General features: G+C 42.5%; 1 protein-coding gene across 5 annotated transcripts in view; it reads right to left on the reverse strand.

The window, feature by feature from the left end:
• The window catches only part of MIPOL1 (mirror-image polydactyly 1), a 693631-nt gene that overhangs the window by 123879 nt on the left and 548440 nt on the right, over positions 1-21312 (reverse strand). For all 5 annotated transcript variants that reach the window (XM_077464676.1, XM_077464680.1, XM_077464677.1 and 2 more), the window contains one exon: positions 14961-15055. In XM_077464676.1, the coding sequence (XP_077320802.1) occupies positions 14961-15055 (95 nt within the window). The remainder of the gene's footprint in view (positions 1-14960; positions 15056-21312) is intronic.

A 21312-nucleotide genomic window follows, 5' to 3' on the forward strand; every position in this document is an offset into this window, starting at 1 on the left:
TTCTTTGCAAAATAGCTCAACTTCTGTCAGAGTGGATGGAAAGCTGTGAACAGCAATTTTCAAGTCTTGCCCCAGATTCTCAATTGGATTTAGGCCTAAACTTTGAATGGGCCGCTCTAACACATGAATATGCTTTGACCTAAACCATTCCATTGTAGCTCTGGCTGTATGTTTAGGTTCATTGTCTTGCTAGAAGGTGAACCTCCACCGCCGCCTCAAGTCTTTTGCAGACTCTAACAGGTTTAAGATTTCCCTGTATTTGGCTCCATCCATCGTCCTGTCAACTCCAACCAGATTCACTGTCCCTGCTGAAGAAAAGCATCCCCACAACGTGTCTTCTTATGGCTTTCTTTCAACAATGGTTTTCTTATTGCCACTCTTCCATAAAGGCCAGATTTGTGGAGTGCACGACTAATAGTTGCCCTGCGGACAGATTCACCCACCTGAGCTGTGGATCTCTGCAGCTCCTCTAGAGCTACCATGGGCCTTATGGCTGCTTCTATAATTAATGCTCTCCTTGCCCAGCCTGTCAGTTTAGGTGGATGGCCATGTCTTGGTAGGTTTGCAGTTGTGCCATACTCTTTCCATTTTCGGATGATGGATTGAACAGTGCTCTGTGAGATGATCAAATCTTGGAATATTTTTTTATAACCTAACCCTGCTTTAAACTTCTCCACAACGTTATCCCTAACCTGTCTGGCGTGTTTCTTGGCCTTCATGATGCTGGACTTCACAGAGCAGCTGTATTTATACTGAGATTAAATTACACAGGTGGATTCTATTTACTAATTAGGTGACGCGACTCCTGAAGGAAAATGGTTCCGTTATATTTTAGTTAGTTGTATCAGAGTAAAGTGAGCCGAATACAAATGCATGACACACTTTTCAGATATTTATTTGTAAAAAAAATGTAAAAAACATTTATAATTTTCCTTCCACTTCACAATTATGTGCCGCTTTGTGTTGGTTTATTACACAAAATCCCAATAAAATACATTTCCGTTTTTGGTTGTAACATGATAAAATGTGGAAAATTTCAAGGGGTGTGAATACTTTTTCAAGGCACGGTACACACCTGCTGCTGTACAGTTTTGTAGTGGAGCTCATGGAGGGGGAGAGAGAAGCAACACAAGAAGTGCATTAGGTGTGCTGCAGTGCAAAAAGCATGCCGATAGGAGGATAGAGCAGAATGAGAGAGAGAGATAAGCTCATCAGTCTGCCGTTTCTGCTACTGTCCAGTCACAGGCTGGGGCATGGACAAGACATGTACATGTAATTTAACTGCAGCAGAGAAAAGTCAGTTCAGCTGCCCTGCTAGACAGGGTTGTGCTGTGTGCCATAGCTGTGTAAATTCCAGAACCTGATGGATACAAATACTAATCCCTTAGCATGAAAAACAACTACTAAATGTATTTCATCTGTGAATTGAGCGTTTTTTCTGTAGTCTAGATAATATAAGATCCAGGTAACTGAGCTGGCTTGGCATATGAGCAATAATAATATAGCAACACAAAATCAAACCATAAATCATCATTATGTAGTGAATTCAGACTGTATCTCTGTGAAAAGGTGATCTAGGAGGCATTACAATGGTAACTCGCCATGAAGTGTTCTCTTTATGGCAGGATTTGAGTAGGATGTTTGGTCTGTATCCCAGAAAAAATTTCTTTAATATGCTGCTAAAAATATTCCAAGAAGCCAGGTACAATAGAGTGTGACCTTTATTTGAGCAACTAAAGAGGAAATATCCATGTGAAAAGGATGACATTTTCATTTTAAGTTGAGTTTTTCTCTCTTATAAGAGCTCTTTCCTAGATTTAAATTTCTTTAAAGTGTTTGTAACCCTAAAAAGAAAAAAGAGAAATCCTGTCCCCTTATAACAGTACAAACACAGCACAGTGATTGTGTTGTCTAATCTGCCCCTCTCTGAGCTGTAAAAAACCTGGCTGATCCTGCCACTTCCTGTGTCCCCCTCTGTGTACTGACCACGATAATCATGGCTTCTGAGCCCTGATTTCCGTGGTCAGGTTACATGCTTTCGTCATCTGCAGCTCTCCTCCCCCCCCCCTGCCTGTTAGCTCCGTGTATCTGTGTCTCTGCCCCCCCCCCCCCCTTCTGCTATTAGTAGAAATTTAAACTTAAAAAAATGTCACTGCCAGCCCCTCTCTTGTATCTGTAAAGCACTGTATACGTGTTTTTAGAAAACAAAGCCTCTAAATACCGTTTGCAGAGATCTTAAGGCCAGTCTCGTGACTCCCGGCCGCTCTACACCTCCGATCCATGGCTACAACGGAAAGGGCTGAGCAGCCAGCACAGCGATCATGTGATCTCTTACCTTAGAGGGAGATCTCGGTCCCTCCCGCTATAGCCCTGGATCGAAGTAGCAGAGTGGCCGGGAGTCACGTGACTGGCCTGAAGATCTCTGGAAAAAAGGTATTTAGGAGGTATTGTTTTAGAAAAAACATTTATACAGTGCATTACGACTGGATACAAGAGAGGGGCTGGCAGTGACATATTTTAAGGTTACAAACATTTTTAAGGTTAAAGACACGAGAAGAGAAATTATACTTGGTGCTCATCCTGCAGGGCAAGATGGTATAGTAAATAATGGGGCAGCCTAACAGTAGAGATGGCCTTGCGGTTCACGTGGCGGTCGGTTCGCGGCGAACTTTGCTCATTCGCTATTCACCAAACCAGCGGACTTCTGGCGCTGTTCGTGGAGGCCATATTCGTTTACATTGTGAAGAACTTTGACCCATGACATATCAATCATGGGGTACAGGACAGCCAATTGAGACATTTCAGCACATGAACATACCCCCTACCTTATAAATAGACCTGATCTGGCGGCCATTTTACATTCTGTCTTTTGTCAGTGTAGGGAAAGGACGTTGTGTGGAGCAGGGACAATCAGTCTAATCACTAGATAGCTATTACTATTAGGTCCACAAAAGTCCTTTTAAGGACTGGTATAGTTGTACAGTATATAGGGTTGTAATACACGTATAATATACTTTCTTTCAAATATAGAAAGCATATTATACTTCACTGCTGTGCTGCTGAGTGCTGACCTATTATGCAGCTGTCTTTTATCAGTGTAGGGACTGAGGGACAGTTTGGTGTTTGGAGCAGGGACAGTCTGCAATACACCAGCTACTAGGTCCACAAAGGTCCTTTTAAGGACTGGTATAGGTGTACGGTATATAGGGTTGTACACGTATAATATACTTTCTTTCAAATATAGAAAGCATATTATACTTCACTGCTGTGCTGCTGAGCTGAGTGCTGACCGATTCTGCAGCTGTCGTTTCTCAGTGTAGGGAGGGACAGTTTGGTTTTTGGAGCAGGGGCAGTCAGCAATTCACTAGCTACTAGCTAGCTAATACTAGGTCCACAAAGGTCCTTTTAAGGACTGGTATAGGTGTACAGTATATAGGGTTGTAATACACGTATAATATACTTTCTTTCAAATATAGAAAGCATATTGTAGTGCACTGCATGCAGTGCTGCTGACCGATTCTGCAGCTGTCGTTTCTCAGTGTAGGGACAGTTTGGTGTTTGGAGCAGGGACAGTCTGCAATTCACTAGCTACTAGCTAGCTACTACTAGGTCCACAAAGGTCCTTTTAAGGACTGGTATAGGTGTACAGTATATAGGGTTGTAATACACATATAATATACTTTCTTTCAAATATAGAAAGCATATTATACTTCACTGCTGTGCTGCTGAGTGCTGACCGATTCTGCAGCTGTCTTTTATCAGTGTAGGGACTGAGGGACAGTTTGGTGTTTGGAGCAGGGACAGTCTGCAATTCACTAGCTACTAGGTCTAGTATAATATACTTTATTTCAAATATAGAAAGCATATTATACTTCACTGCTGTGCTGCTGAGTGCTGACCGATTCTGCAGCTGTCTTTTATCAGTGTAGGGACTGAGGGACAGTTTGGTGTTTGGAGCAGGGGCAGTCTGCAATTCATAAAAGGTCCTTTTAAGGACTGGTATAGGTGTACTATTTGGTGTGCAGTATATAGGGGTGTAATACACGTATAAAATACTTTCAAATTTAGAAAGCATAGTATAGTGCATTTCCACTGTGCAGCATTGTGACTGCTGAGCGGTTCTGCAGCGATACTACAAAAAGTGACAAACGCAATTAGAAAAAAGTATTATAACTGGTGTGATAGACCAGTGGCCCCCAAAAACGACAGATTGAAGCTGGGTGTTATATACCTTCTTCCACATATACTGCACTTCTCTAGAGACGTTTGTCACAGGGTCATTTAAAAAATGACAGGCAGAGGAAGAGGCAGGCCCTTCCGCAGGGGTGGTAGGGGTAGGGCAGGAGCAGCAGGCTTGAGTCAAAGTGGCAAATTGCAGAAGGTGCGTTCGATTACGTCAAAGGATGCACCAGACTTGGTTGAGTGGCTCACTCAGCCTTACTCTTCTGCAACCTCCTCATCCTCTCAATCTGCACCCTCTTCTTCACTCTCTGCTGTGTGCACCCCCAAAGACACTACCACCACCATATACCCTCTGCTTCAGTCACAGGAATTATTTTCTGATCCATCACAAAACATTGCCGATATGCAGCCACTCTTGGCATTGGATCAGGAAGAGGAGGTAGCAACAACCGCCACTCAGCAGTCTGACAACAGTACCCAGATCAGCCCAAGGAGGAGGTTGGTCCCCGGTGTTGCTGCCTACTCCAAGATCTCTAATTATAGTGGTGGGGAAGGTGACGTTGATGATGACGTGCCTAGTGATGTCACGTGGGTGCCCACAAGAGAGGAAGAGGAGGGGAGTTCAGAGGGAGATATGGACCAGCAGATAGGGAGGAGAAGCAAGCAGAACTTAGATTGCACAGGAGGGACAAACCAGACTGCTAATGTATCAGGAGCGAGGCATCAACCATGTACGGTCACATCTGGCGCTCCCAGAACGCTGGCACATGGCTCCGCAGTGTGGGCTTATTTTAACGTGTCCGCTGCTGACAATAGTGTTGCCATCTGAAGCCTTTGCAGTCAACGCATAAGTCTCGGTAAGCCCAACACTCCACCTTTCATCATGCCGTCCTCACGTTTTTCTGGAAAAAGGCAGGCTTTCGTGGGCCAAATGTTCGAGCGTAAAAAAATGATAACGCCGCATAACCCTCTTGCCCAATGGTTGACCGCTGGCTTGTCAGAACTGATAGCACACCAACTACTGCCATATAAACTGGTGGACTCGGAGGCCTTTCGAAAATTTGTGGCCATTGGAACACCACAATGGAAGGTCCTAGGAAGGAAGTATTTCTCACAGAAGAGCATCCCAGAGCTATATGGCCATGTTCAGCGGAAAGTTAACCTTCTATATGCTTGATAGGCTGCTCCAGCAGAAACGTGCAGTTAACGACTACCTGTACGAACTCTGTGGCAGAACAGGTTCTGGGGAGCTTGTTTTTTTTTCACCGTGCCAGTGGCTGCTCATGCGCAACGCATGCAGACTTCTGCGGCCATTTGATGAGATCACCAAACTGGTCAGCCATGGTGCCATCAGTGGCATCGTACCTTATGCCTTCTTTATGGAGCGTGCATTGCATCGTGTCATTGAACAAGCCGTGGAGGAGCAGGAGCAGGAAGATGAGGAAGTCGCAATGCTGGAAGAATTCCCAGTGGGGGCTACTCTATCTGAGACAAGTCAACAACAGGAGTCTGAAGAGGAGTCAGAGGCAGATGAGGAGGAGCAAGAAGAGCATGCTTTAAACCTTTCTGGGATCCCTGTTGTTGTCCGTGGATGGGGAGAGGAGAACGAGGAGGATGACATTATCCTGGATGATGAGCAGGAGCCAGGCCACCACACCGCTTCCAGTTTAGTGCAAATGGGGGCCTTCATGCTCCAGTGTTTTAACAGGGACCCCCGTATAAAAAGCATAAAGGTCAAGGACCAGTACGCGGTGGCAACATACTTAGACCCCCGGTACAAACACAAAATGGCAGAAATGTTACCACAATCACAGAGGGCTGTCAGAATGGAGCACTTACAGGCCTTGCTTCGAGAAATGCTGCATTCTGCTTTTGCGTGCGCTGGCAGAGGAGTTCCCACTCCCAGAGAGGGAGTTGCGGGTACCAATCCAACAGCACCTGCAAGAGGAGGGCAGTTTGAAGATGTGTTGGTGACTTCTGATATGAGATCATTCTTTCAGGCGACCCATCGACAGGTCTCATCCGGATCCAGCATCAGGGAACGCCTAGACCGACAGGTGTCCGACTACATCGGGTTAATGGCTGATGTGGACGCTCAGAGAAGTGATGAACCCCTGGACTACTGGGTGGGCAGGCTTGACCTCTGGCCAGAGCTTGCCCAATTTGCAATGGAACTGTTGGCTTGCCCCTCGTCCAGTGTCCTGTCCGAAAGGACGTTCAGCGCAGCAGGGGGGATCATGACCGATAAGTGCACTCGCCTAGCTCACGACAGTATTGACTACCTCACATTTATAAAAATGAATGAGGCATGGATCTCGGAGAAATTCAGCACATGTGACCAGTAGACCACTAATATGCATAACTCTATAAACTATTTATTTAATCTAGCACACGGACCTTTTTTCTACATTTGGCTCACTTCCTTGAACAAAAAAAGCACACCGTACTATATGCCCGTACCCTCCTGTTTGAAGAGGTTGAGCGGTGTCATATTTGTGGGTCCCGCAGCGAGTTGCTGGTATCAGTGCTGGTGTCAGTGCTCTCTATGTCAGTGCTGGTATCAGTGCTGGTGTCAGTGCTCTCTATCTTGGTGCTGGTGTGGTGTCAGTGCTCTCTATCACGGTGCTGGTGTGCTGTCAGTGCTCTCTATCACGGTGCTGGTGTGGTGTCAGTGCTCTCTCTCTATCTCAGTTCTGGTGTCAGTGCTCTCTCTCTATCTCAGTGCTGGTGTCAGTGCTCTCTATCTCGGTGCTGGTGTCAGTGCTCTCTATCTCGGTGCTGGTGTCAGTGCTCTCTATCACGGTGCTGGTGTCAGTGCTCTCTATCACGGTGCTGGTGTCAGTGCTCTCTATCTCGGTGCTGGTGTCAGTGCTCTCTATCACGGTGCTGGTGTCAGTGCTCTCTATCACGGTGCTGGTGTCAGTGCTCTCTATCTCGGTGCTGGTGTCAGTGCTCTCTATCATGGTGCTGGTGTCAGTGCTCTCTATCACGGTGCTGGTGTCAGTGCTCTCTATCACGGTGCTGGTGTCAGTGCTCTCTATCACGGTGCTGGTGTCAGTGGTCTCTATCACGGTGCTGGTGTCAGTGCTCTCTATCTCAGTGCTGGTGTCAGTGCTCTCTATCGTGGTGCTGGTTTCAAACAGTGAGGGAGATAGCAGCGGAGAAGACAATCAGCAGGCAGTGCCAGCACCATGGCTGAGGATCAACACTGGACTGGCACCTCCGGACCACCACAGTGGAGCCCTGCATAGGTGGGGGTAAGGGCCGGACAGAGGGAAGGGCTCAAGCACAGGTTAGCACAATGGGACACTGGCACAGGACTGCTCTACCCTGACTGTGGCACTGATCATCTCCTGCACCCCCTTCATAGCCTGCCCTGACCTTGCCTCTCCTCCATGGCCTTCATGCGCTCATGAATTGACAAAATTTCACAGATAAAAAAAGAATGCTTGTCGTTGTCGATCCCAGATTCACTTAATACTTTTGTTATGTCAGTGTCCATGTTGTGGGACTATGTGTGCTCAGCTAGTAAGTATTTTGTGGCTGAAAATATGACCTGGAGGTTTTTAAGGTTCGCCTGCCATTAAAGTCAATGGGGTCCGCCGCAAACCGCACTTTTGGCCACGTTCGCGTTCGCGAAGCATCCCGTCGGAAGTTCGTCCATCACTACCTACCAGTCTAAACCCTGGTATGCACTATTGGATTTTTTCCATTCAACTCAGCGGGTTGAATGAAAAAAAAACTGAGCTCCGGGCGGAGACACTGTACTAACGGTCCAACGTTAGTTCAGTGATTTCCCCCACTGAGCTGTTGTATTTTGACAGAGGGACACCCCCCCCCCCCCCCACCAGAACACGCTGATCAGCGCTCTCTGCTATTGGCTGATTGCTGATCAGGAGCTGGCCGGCTGCTGGTTTTCCAGCATGCTCATCCGACAGAAGCCGGCTTCTGCCAGATAGGGTGCCAAACACACGGGCCGAATGTCAGACTTTTTTTTAACCAGCCAATGTCGGCCAGAATTCGGCCCATGTGTGCAAGGCTTAAGTGCAGATTTAGGAGAGATCCCTGTTAGGGCCGGTTCATACCACAGTCCGGATGCCATTCTGCATATGCCCTTTGGACACATTCCTGTGTATTTTTGGCGCATTCCAGATGCATTTTTTCCTTTTTTTTATATATATGTTTCTTCATTCTTTTGGTGTGATGCATTCCAGTGCATTCCAGTGCATTTTTGATGCTTTCCAGTACAGTTGCTTGCAGAAAAAAACATGAAACATGTTCCACTTTTGCTGATTGTACTGTAATGCAATGATGTGGACTCCATGTAACATACGGTCCATGCGTTTTTGATGTAGAAAAAAACGCACTGAGCTGCATATGGTGTTAACTGGCCCTTATGGGTGAAGATGTTTTGTAACAATGTAATTGTTTCTAATAAATAAAGTTACATTTGGAAAATAAAACCATATAGTAAATGACAACCTAATCTCTAAATCCCCTATTCGCTAAATTAAATATCTTACATATTGAAGATGCATCTCTGTGATAACTATTTGTTGGTAAACTTTTCGCTAGAGTATTACCAGCAAATCTAGTTAGGTGAAGTTCAGGGGTCCCAGTGTATTTTTTTCTGAATTCGCTGGTTTTTTTTTTGTATGTATTGTATGACCTTTGAACCATAAACAGCAGATGCAGAAGGCCATTTATAGGGAAATTGCTTGCTATTCACTGTTTAGTCCAAAAGTCCTTACTAGGAGTACTTTCTGTAACAGGTTTGATTGTAAGCTCTTGGGCAATGGTCCCCATTGCTGCTTTTTATGTTTTGAAAAATGTATCTTATCAAAAACAAACCAGTTGTTTCTTTCTTTTTTTGATGCAAGGTACTTTGTTTTCGGGTTTCATTTCTTTTGAGGGCATGTAGTATTTATTTTATTGTTGGTAAGACCCCTTTCACACCAGGGCGTTTTGCAGGCGCTATAGCGTTAGAAATAGCACCTGCAATCCGCCCTAAAAAAGCTGCACCATTGTCTGTAGTGTGAAAGCCCGAGGGCTTTCACACTACAGCGGTGCGCTGGCAGGACATCAGGGAAAAGTCCTGCCAGCAGCTTCTTTGGAGCGGTGTGTTTATCGCTCCTCCACCGCTGCTCCCCATTGAAATCAATGGGGCAGCGCTGTAATACCGCCGGCAAAACGCCGCTATTGCGGCATATTGCCGGCGGTTTTAACCTTTTCTCGGCCACTAGCGGGGGGTAAAAGCGCCCCGCTAGTGGCCAAAATGTGCAGCAAATCAGTAAAACGCCGCTATATAACACGCTATGGGCGGTGTGGTGTGAAAGGGGTCTAAGGCTTTTTTAAAGTTCAGCCTTCACTTGCTCTTGACCATCTGTTCTTGGAGCTGCCTTTTGTTCATTTAAAAGGAAAAAAGAAAACTAAGTGCAGAAATGGCATGTTCCTACTAAACCAATCACATTCTCTGTACTTTCTGATCCCAATAGAAAAAAAGAAAAAAAAAAAAAAAAGATGGTTCTTGACCACTAGGGCAGGGGTCTTCAAACTATGGCCCTCCAGTTGTTCAGAAACTACAATTCCCATCATGCCTAGTCATGTCTGTGAATGTCAGAGTTTTACAATGCCTCATAGGATGCGTAGTTCCGCAACAGCTGGAGGGCTGTAGTTTGAGGATCCCTGCATTAGGGTCTATTCCCCCTTATTAAAACTGAACTACTGTTGGCCAGTTCTGGATGGTCACTTCCTCCTTCAGCTAGAGAAGCCGCTTTGTTACCCTACGACGGGACTACAGAACCCCCCTCCATGTGCAAAACATACGTGGGGAGGTATTCTGTAGTTCACAGAGGTGAACTTGGAAAGCCCGGAAAGGCTGCTTGAGAGATTTGTAGATTGCACAGAAACTTGCAGGCTTGATTTCTGGCAGCATGATCTACCAGAATGCTTTCAGTAGTATATTTATCAAACCAAAAGACAGCAAATAGGTGAAGTTCATTGTTAAGGCTTATATACACCTTAATATCCAGTGCAAGTCCATAGCATCATGACTGTCTTTCAGCACTTTACAGTGTGCCATACAATCAGAAAACTTCACATCTGCTTGGGTCATGTAAGAAAAATTTCAAATGAATGTAGCAGTAATATAGACATTACTTATATAAATGCCACAAAATAAAAAAAAGAGAAGTAACTGAACACAAAGGAAGAGGAACTGCTGTATACTTGGAGATACATGTAAACCAACCCAAAAACAGGATAAACCAGTCAGGCAAGTTACAGTTATATAGAAAAAAAGATATATACTCATTCACAGTACTATGAGTAATAAAAGAGACCTATTGAAAAGGTACTGCCTAATTCTTACCATAGGTGCAGCTATGTGAACTTCATTTGACCTATCTGTTACAGGCCGCGGCTTCTCGATTTGGATAAGTGCCCATCTCTGGGATTTGTTTTTTTTTAAATGGGCACATTTTTTATTTCCTGATATGAGGTAGGTGGGGGAAAAAATACATGACTTACAAATACATGAATGCTGAAGTCATTTTCTTTTGGGATTTATGAAATACAGCCAAATAGCCATGTTGATATTGCCACTTTATAACCGTTTAATTGTAATCAGTTTTTGCCATTTTAGGTTATATCTTCACATTTTTAAGGGGAAATGCAGTTTTTGCTGCCAATATTTCACATTAACTAATGAGGGTGTGTCAATTTTTTGGTTTGTGTAGTTCATGTAGGGCTGCATAATAAGAAAATTTTGTCATTCAGCAGAATGGGGGGACTAGGGCCTTATAGACTTTACTCCAGATGTACTGCACCTATCCACCACAATTCACTTTGTCTATAGTCTGGTGATCCTGGGGCATGTCTACTGTTAATGGTGGAATGGTGGAACCCCCACAGAAGCAGAATCCCTTTATAAAGGGATGTGTGCTGATTCTGAAGGTGATTACAAAGAACTCTGGAAAAGCTAAATGAGTCAAGTTTCTGACTTTAAAGCATATTTGCACTTTTGCGGCCAAATTGGGATAACATAGCATAACTTAAAAAAAAAAAAAAAAAAAAATGCAGCTTACCTTTTTTAGATGCTCTACTCAGGACCCTCTGGCATGGAAAAATCCTAGATACTTCTCTTTATTTATGAAGGGCCTGGGCAGCTGTGTCTGCCATCATTAACCCCATCCTACTGTACAGGCAGATCATTATTATTAATTGTAACTAGATTTGAACATTGTCTCTCCTAACAAAGTGTTAAAGGTGTACAGGCTAGGCTTCTTGCATTGTCTGTTAATAAGGACAAACTTGGGACAGACTCACCAGGGTTACCATAATTAGTGTCCCCATTGGAAGATTTTCCCTTGTAATATGGGAAATGTTTAGATCTCATAGTAGATGTATTCTAAAGTGAGTTCACGCCAGACAGGACCTATAGTTTAAGCACTCGGCAGCCCAATTTTATTAAAAAGCAAAAAGAAAGTCCTTACAACATAAGGTTTCCAATACAAGAGCTCTTCTCCAGCAAAAACAAATAACAAAAATGCCAGCCACCTGGCTCTCCTGTCAGAAACACCTCTGCTCACTCTGGTCTCCCAGAACATGGGCACCTCATGCTCACTCTGCCTATGCTTGCAGCCACTTACTGCACGGGCCCCACTCCTGGCCTCTGGATAGGGAACACAGGACTTCCTCCAGCCCCTCTGTTGATTAGTCACCTTAGCTTGTTGTGTCTCTCATAGCTGACCTGACTCTTCCAGTCTTATGGGTAAGAAGTACCCCGCACAGTGGCGGCTGCTTATGCAGGGCGCAGGGGTGCTGCCCCTCCCAATCCATGCGTCTGGCCCCTTATCTACATGCAGGGGGCTGGATGCATGGATTTCCGTGGGTTGTTTTTTTTTAAGCACATGATTAGATTCTGAGGCTCTAATTGGCTTCAAAAATGGGTGGTCTCAGGGTGCAAAGCACTGTGCCCTTAGCCCACCCAGTTGTGTGACATTAGCAAATTAATATTCGCTAATGTCTTCCTGCTTCTCCTCCTGGATAATCAGAAAGCCGGTCCTGAGACTCAAGTGGCCAAGGACCCTGGGTCAATCAGGTCTCAGGACCCACTTCCTGTTCGGCTGGGAGGAGAGGCAATGCCTGTTTGGCTGGGAGCCTAGAGTGAGGATTAGCCTCCTAAAGGTAAGGCCGGACTGGTTGTCGCCTTGCCAGTCTGATCGCCGCCTTCCCATCCATCTCCCATGGGGGGTGGTGGCGATTGTGTGAGATAAGTGAGGGGGGAAGGTTTGTTTGCCGCCCCCCAAAATACTGACCACCAGCCGACACTGACCCCCAATATAGGGCCTTGTCTCCTGAGAACGTCAGACTTCCTGGCTGGAGCACACTGCTATCTCTACACACTGACTGTATGTCCAAATGGCAGCAATGCATTGAGCTACTCTCAGATCCGGTCTATGTATATCATGCACACCTGTACACTCACACAGGCTGTAGGCAACTAGCAAAGCCCAGACACAGGACTGAAGGTTCCATCCCACCCAAGACACTTTGGAACCTTAGAGCTCCAAGTCCTGATCAGGAACTACCAGACCCAGAGAAAACTTAAGACACAGTTTTCATTGCTCACAAACCACCTGCTGGAGCTTCTCAAACTGGATCTTTGAGAGTCCTGTGTCATCTCTATACCAATTTACTGAACTCTCACTGTGGCAGAGCCTAACACTGTCACACCCTCTATTACTGTTCAGGACATATAGAGATGTTTAGATAGAGACACAGACAGCAATAAAAAAAAACAGGAGTTCTAATCTCTCTCCACTTTATCCATAACTAATCACAGTTATAGATAGGCAAGCAAAAAAATAATAATATATATATATATATATATATATATATATATATATATATATATATATATATATTTATATATATATATATATATTCTGCATTTCCAGGAAACATGAAAATGAGAAAAGTAGCCACCCTAGGTAAGATTAGAGATATCAGATCCAGCAATGGAAAACCGTAGGTGAGGTACCAGGCTACTATGCCAATATTGAAATCGCTAAAACTTTTTTAAGCTTTGGATAAAGTGAGGAAAGTTTACAACATCTGTGATTTTTCTCTGTCTCCTTTTGGGAGACATTTCTTTCACTCTCTATTCCAATGACAAATGAGTCATTTTGGGTTTCCCATCACTTTCTACTTTCTGTCCTTGCGACGTTACTCATTTTGGTTACACATTAAGGCTCCATGCACACCTAGGTAATTAGAATTGCCGCAATTCTGCCCACAATTACAAATTGCGTCAAAACACAGTGCGCGTCTGCGATGCCATTACTTCTTAATGGCACCCCAATCGCGGTGTGATTTTTCCATGATTGCCGCACCATAAATCACACTGCAATCGAAGCAAGATGCAAAGCTTGTGATTCAAAAAGGAGAAGGAGCCTCTTTTGGGTGACAGTGACGCTTGTTGCGACTTGCCACTAATTAAAAAAAAAAAATCACACTGCGATTGGAGTATCATTAAGAAGTATTGGCATTGCAAATGTGTCCTGTGTTTTGTCGTGATTTGGAATCGCAGGCAGAATGTGAATGGAGCCTAAGTGTATGCAGACATGACTCGCCTAATATATAGTTACATCATTTATAAGGTTTATAAAAGGACACAGGTCCATCAGGTTCAGCCCTGAGGACGATATCTGAAGTTGTGGACACTGTCAGCTACTATCACTTCCTGCAGGATGGAGTTCCACTTTTTTACTGCTTTAATAGTAAAGAACCCTTTCTGCAATCTAAGGGTAAACATCCTTTCTTCTAATCTTCAATTGTGGCCGTGTGTCCTCTTCAGGACTTTAGAGTAAACAGTTTATTTCAGTTACTGGAGTTCACTTTAATATATTTGAACACTATAATCATATCCCCTCTTGGGCGCCTCTTCTCCAGAGTGAATAACTGTCATCTATGTAATCAATCCTCACAGCTGAGGTCCACCATCCGCGCTGCAGACGGTACAGGCAAACACCCTGCATTCGCGACCTGCATTTGGGGTGTCATTAATTTAATATTGACATTTGCTGCAGATCACAACTGCGGTGCATTTTGAATACAGTGTGGTAAACATTTTATTGCTACGTTTGTGATCTACAAGCACCACCAGATCTTTTTCCATCACTGATTCTCCCAGGGAAGGCCCTCTTAATGTGTATTTTTGGCACCCAAGCCCATAACTTTACATGCCTCAATATAATCAAACATTGATTTAATATATAAGATAATTACCTTCTTTGTGTATTAATGTTTGAAAACATTTCCATTAATAACTTTTTAAATATAGAAGCTTGTGTAATTTTTCTGGTTACATATAGAGTACATACTGTATTGTCTGCTCAGTAATAGAACATAGCAATTGTGCTTTATGGTTTCTTTCTCTCAAAGTCAATCAGTCTACTTAGACTAATCAATTACAATAATAATTTTTCTCATTTTAAAATACTTTAGGTATTGATTCAATGGAAACATTTATAACAGCTGGTGTTCATACAGTTGCACTCTCTTGCAATGCAATAACCACTTTTGACAAGCTCCTGCCTCTTCTGGACAAACAAATTAGGGTGGGTTTTGGATTAGAAACTCATCTAGGGATGTAGGCCGTAGAGCAGAGTTCGGTTTCATAAGGAATTGCGCTAGTGCATGCAATTTTAATAAATACTGCCTTTCCGCTACAATTTACTGTATATAGTATTTCCTTTCACGAAACAGCGCCATACCTGTAGTATACACGCAGGTTCTGAAGCTCTTCTTCCAGACGTTTATAGTCTTCTACAACCTTGTTCTCATCATGCTGGAGAAAGGACAGTGGAACCTGGCAAAAAGTAACAAGAAGGCATATTAGTTTAATAGGTTTAACAATCCAACATATTTGGCCCATAATGCTTATGAAAGATACATGACTAGGGTACTAAATATGGCTTGCCTCTGTACTGCTCAGACAATCACCCATCTTAACACCTATAAATGACCACACTACACCAGTCTGGAGTTAAATGGCCATAGCAAACTTTTATTCAAAAAAAATATATAAATTAACAGAACAATTAACATCATAGTGCAAACAAGCATGAGCCACAAAGTCCTGTTAGGCATCAAGATAAGACAAGTACCTGTGTACCACTTAAACTGGCCTCCAGCCACAACACCACCAACTCAGAGACAACAAATTGCAGGTACCCATGGTAACATCAGAGAGCCATACCTCAGATGAGTCCCTGCCACGTATATTTGTGCCCATACCAACCTTAAAAAGGACCTCGTGTCCTGGTGGCTGCTTGACAAAAAGAAATGTGAAACCCCAACCCCCTTGCACAAAAGAACTAAATGTAGGGTTCGGAGGGTGGGAAGTTTTCCTTATCACAGACGACCTCCGATTGAAGACCTCCCAAACCAACAGCCAGACCACCCCTTGCAGCTCCACCCATCCCTGACCTTAGTACCAATGAAGTAAGCCTGGCCACCTTATTTTCTTACAAATGGTAAAGATCCCTCCTACCACAAGCCCCTTTAACGCTTGTCAACCCTGCCCTCCGTCTATTTTTTCTTGTTCTTTTACTCTGGGCCTCACCAAACATTTTTGCAAATCTTGCTTTAATACTCCGATACTCTCTCAAAGTTACATCATCAAGTTAAAAAAACAGATGTACAAAAAGATAAATCAAAGTTAATTGACATGGAACAAATATGCAAATTTTCAGATGTTTCTGATCTGCATGCCTGCTCCAGGTTGATGGCTCAGAATGTATTTAAGCCAGGGTGTCAGTATGACAGCCACAAAACTAACATTTTAAGAAGCAGATCAGCAATGTCAATCCTAGCATGTATCTCATGACAGGTTTACTTTAAACCAATTTAGCAAAGAATAGTTGGTTTCATTGAATTTATACTGTGGTAACTATGTACTGTAAATTTGAAATTGTGGAACTTAAAAAAAAGTTCCCCATATAATATTATTTCATACTTTCTTTTTGGAACTTTACTGTCTTATTGCCTTTTTCACTTAAAAGTGCGATTTTAGAAACACATTATGTTTGATTCTCATTGTCTGATTCCTGAACAAGTGCCCAAAACAACTAGGCAGTCTATTAGTGCAAAAAACAACCTTTTTTATTAATTTATGGGAAGTATCTCTAGTATTTTGTAGGACTATATCCAGTGTTTTTTTTCCTGCTAATTATTCACCATTATATCATTGGTTTACAGGACTTTGAGCACCATTTGGACATTTATTACATAATTTTATATATTCATTTTTTCCACACACCTTGTGGAGACACTATTATTTTGCACTTTAATATGTTTGCACTTTAATAATATTTTCAGTATTATTACTATTCAGTGTTTTAGAGTTATTTTTTATTACCACGCTAGATCACTTTATATTTGCAATTTATGGGAAGTATTCTTTTTTTTTTAATCTATGATATAAATATTTGGTGGATCATAACTAAAGGTATAGCTCCCTCTGAAATGAAAAAGAAGCACAAAGTATGTAGGCATAGGACACATCTCCAGTTATGTAGACTGCAAAGAATAAATATACAAAAATTACTAAATGCCAAAGTGTTTTTTCCAATGAAACATTTTTCATTGGTAAATAAAACATTTTTTATAAAGATCAATACATTAGACCAGGGCTCTCCAATCTGTGGCCTGTGGGCCACATCCAGCTAGCTGCAAGATTTTATCTGATGTAAAAGGCAACTTCCATGGGGACTCTGATGTAAAGGACACATTATTGTAAGGGAGGGGTCTGATGTAAGATGGACTTTGATGGGGACTTGGGTCGGGACAGTGGTGGCCTAGCAACAAAAAGGGTCATTGGTTCGAATCCCAACCAAACCATGACACTACCTGCCTGGAGTTTGCATGTTCTCCCTTTGCTTGTGTGGGTTTCCTCCGAGTACTCCGGTTTCCCCCTACACTCCAAAGACATGCTAGTAGGTTAATTAGATCCTGTCTAAATTGGCCCTAGTATGTGTATGTATGAATGTGAGTTAGATTGTAAGCTCCTTGAGGGTAGGGACTGATGTTATGTACAATGTATATGTAAAGCGCTGCGTAAATTGACTGCGCTATATATAAGTACCTTAAAAAAATAAAATAAAATATATTTGATGTAAGTGGGCTCTGATGGTACCCAAATGAAAAGGGTGGGGGACTCTGATGGGTTCAGGCTTATTTGTAATTTCTTTGCTTTATTTTACTGAAATTGGTGATGTTGGTGATGTTATTCTAAATCATATCATGCTGCAAAAAAAGTTAAAAGTATTCATTTAAATTTGATTCAATCAATTATAAAAAGTGATTTTTAGGGGGCCTGCAAACATTTGTAAAATGTATGATGTGGCCCTTGTACTGAAAAGTTTAGAGACCACTGCATTAGACCAAAAAGGGGCAGAAGTAGGGAAGGAAGGGGGACAGAGGAATTTGCTTCCAAAAGAGGAACAGTCACTTTAACAAAATTGGGAGCTACGTACAGGTATCCCAACTATTGAACCTGTCAAAGTTTTTGTACTGAACAATGGGTATCCCACGTCTAATGGTTCATTAAAAATATATCATCCACAATACATAAACTACATTTTTTTGTGAATATTTGGCAATAAGCATGTACTGTGATTACAAAGGTAACAAAAAATATAGATTATATAACGTGCACGAGATTATTGAAAAGATTTTCTGAGTTTGGATTATTTCCTATTGATTGTGTTCTTTTTAAATATAGTAAGATCCATAATACTTAGGGTTCCATAAAGCACAAAAATGCAGCTCTTCTATCAGCCCCTCATGAAACAAAGTTTGATGTATGGTCTGAATATACAATATGTCACTCTTTACCGCTGCCAGCTTTACTTTCAAAGAGCCCGTTTTTATAAGACAGCTGCAATTTCACCACATGGTTTGCACTTTACAACTACTTTTCCCTAAGTAAATAGCTTTGAGTATCTCAACAATCAATTGAATCCTCAATAGTCTGATAATGTAAATTAAACTGTGTGTGTTTCAAATAGAAACAGAGATTTAAATACAAAGTTGGCCACAGGCCGTAGGCAGAGGACAGAAGCCAGGGGTGATGCATCACTTACAGGTAAATTCATGCCTATATCCTGTGTTTTATCCATCACTTCTCAATTATTTCTGCATTGTCAATGGTGAAAAAAAATTACTAAAATTCCACTATATGAATTCGAATTTTAGTTTAATGAAGGTGTTTCAACGTTTTCAGTGTAATTCTGGTATCACAAACTGGCCCAATCACACAAACCCCACCCAATCTTTGAAAATAACCTAAATATTCCAATGCATTTAGACAGAAAAGAAATGAAAAGCCACTTGTAAACATTTTAACCTGCTGCCCCACAAAAATCTTTGATCATTTAATAAAGTATTTTTCATAGTGACATTTTTTTCTGCAGAAACTGTGGGCCCAATCACACACGCATGCAATGTGCATTACTGAACTGTGGGTTGTATGAATGGGCCCAAAGTTTCTGTAAAAAAAAACATGTTTTTTGAATGGCACCCCAACGCACATGAGCTGCAATGCAACCAGTGCACGGTACCCTGTGAGGTATGTTGTGAAAAAAATGCAGTCTGCACTTGTGCACTGAGATGCATTGTAGTCCATTTATTTTCAATGGGCTGTCTAACGCAGTGCAACATAATGCGGCTCAATGCACAAAATGTGTGGTTTGCAGTGTGGCATGGTTCATCATGAATAAGCCCTTTCAGAAAAAAAACACAATTTACAAAAGAAAAAAAGATGAAAACACACAAAAAGTAATGTTCATTTTTGAAATTTTACAAACTATCAATTTATCCATAACCTTAACATAACCCCTGACACTGACGAAAACAATTCCAGGCAAAAGGAAAACCAATCAGTGAACCACTAAAGTATTTCAGTCCATGAAGTAGTACAAAAGTTAGAAAATGTATTAGTCAAATTCTCTGTAATCCACTGTGCATGCACCATACACAGACCACCCTGCAGGGTCTGTAGAAGTGTACTTTCATGTGCTGCATAATTTACTCTGCATCTCTATTCGCATTTAAATATTCAAGTTATTTGTCCATTTATAGCCCTGGGATCTGCGGATGCTTCACAGATTGGTGGTCCCTTCTTGCTTTTCTTGTTATCCCTCTCTTTTGCTATTTTATCCATCATATTGGTTTCCTTCTTCTCCTTCTCTCTAACCTTTTTCTGTTTTTCATGACAGCTCTGCTATTATACTCAGTTGATTGGCAGAATTCTCAGTAACTATTTTTTGTTCTCATGATACAAAACAGTTTCCTCTAATCACCGCCACAATATATTTTACTACTGTATAAAACATAACTAAAGCTGGTTACATGTTTCTATGTAAAAAAAATAGGCTTTTTGTACTCACCGTTAAAGCCATTTCTCTGAATTCAATGATGGACACATTGCTCCATTAATCTGGACTATAGGGTTATATTGCCCTCTTCAGGCAAAGGACTAGGCAGAACAAAAAACCTGGCTACACCCATGCGCCGTCCTCAGCTGGTATATAACCCCCTCCCTGCTATAGGCATTCAGTTTAGTAGCAAGCAGTATTAGATGTTTCAAAACTCCATAGATCGGTGGGTGCTGTGTCTATCAACGAGAATTTTAGGAGGAGTACAAAAATCCTATTTTCTCTTTAGATCATCGATGAACACAGCAATCTTGACTATAGGGACGTCCAAAAGCAGTGCCAAAAAGAAAATGAGGGGTGGGGAAAATAACCCAAGGCTAAACACAAGAGCCCTAACCGGGTCACAGAAGCTCAACTAGGACTCAGGAGCCCCATCTGAAATAAAAATGTAAAGAAAAAAACACTCCTTTTAAGAGGGAACAGCCCCTCTTAAACAGCAGCCTTTTAAAACAAGAAGCATCCGCAGATACCAAAATATCTACTTTGTAGAACTTGGTGAAAGTATGCACCGACGACCAAGTGGCCACCTTGCAAATGTAAGATATTGACGCTTCATAAAAGAAAGCCAGAGAAGTACTAAGCACCCAAGGCCAGAGAAGTACTAAGCACCCAAGTAGAATGCTGCATCACAGGGAAAGGAGGAACCCAACCTTTGATAGAATGGGCACCATCTGATCCATCTGGAGAAGGTAGCTGAAGAAGCGGCCAGCCCTTCCTTGGTCCTTGTGTAACCACAAAAAGCGAGTTCCAAGAGGACTTTGTGGTTGCCAGATACACCAGAATCGCTTGAACCACATCCAAGACATGCAAAATCCTTGGGATGCGCCGGCTTGGGACACAACACAATGTCCTCATTCAAATGAAAGTCCGAGACAACTTTAGGTAGGAACAATGGACAGGGATGAAAAATCACCTTATCTCTGTGGACCACCAAATAGGGAGTACAACAGGAAAATGCCATCAATTCCGACACCTTCTGGGACAACGTAGGCAAGCAAATCTGCTGAATATTCTCAAATTAAGGTTTCTGGAGAACTGAGAGCAGTTTAAATCCCCGTACACACGGTCGGATTTTCCAAAGGGGAATGTTGGATGTGAGCTTGTTGACGGAAAGTGTATGCTCCATCGAACATTTGCTGTCGGACTTTCCGCCAACAAATGTTTGATAGCAGGTTCTCAAATTTTCCGGCAACAAAACTTTGTTGTTGGAATTTCCGATCGCATGTACACAAGTCTGACGCACAAAAGTTCACGCATGCTCGGAGTCAAGCAGAAGGAGCCGCACTGGCTATTGAACTTCCTTTTTCTCGGCTCGTCATCAGACAAGTTTGAGCCAACATCCTTTGAACAAAAATCCACGGTTTTGTTGGCGGAAAGTCCGATCATGTGTACAGGGTATTAGACTGACAAAGGGTAACTGTAGCTGAACTTGAGAGATAAACTCAAACAGCGAGTACCACATCCAGAAATGCCTTGCAGCAAGGGAATAAACTTTTCAAGTGTGATGGTAGACTTCATAAAAAGTCAATTTCCTAGCTTTTAGGAGCATAGAGAATCAGATATGACCCTGACCCTCAGAACATGTGCTTTAACAGCCAAGTATGAAAACCAGAAATGCAGAATGGAG

Source organism: Lithobates pipiens, unplaced genomic scaffold, assembly GCF_037356315.1.
Source record: "Lithobates pipiens isolate NorthernLeopardFrog02 unplaced genomic scaffold, aLitPip1_a1.2 Scaffold_30, whole genome shotgun sequence".
Classification (NCBI taxonomy): domain Eukaryota; kingdom Metazoa; phylum Chordata; class Amphibia; order Anura; family Ranidae; genus Lithobates; species Lithobates pipiens.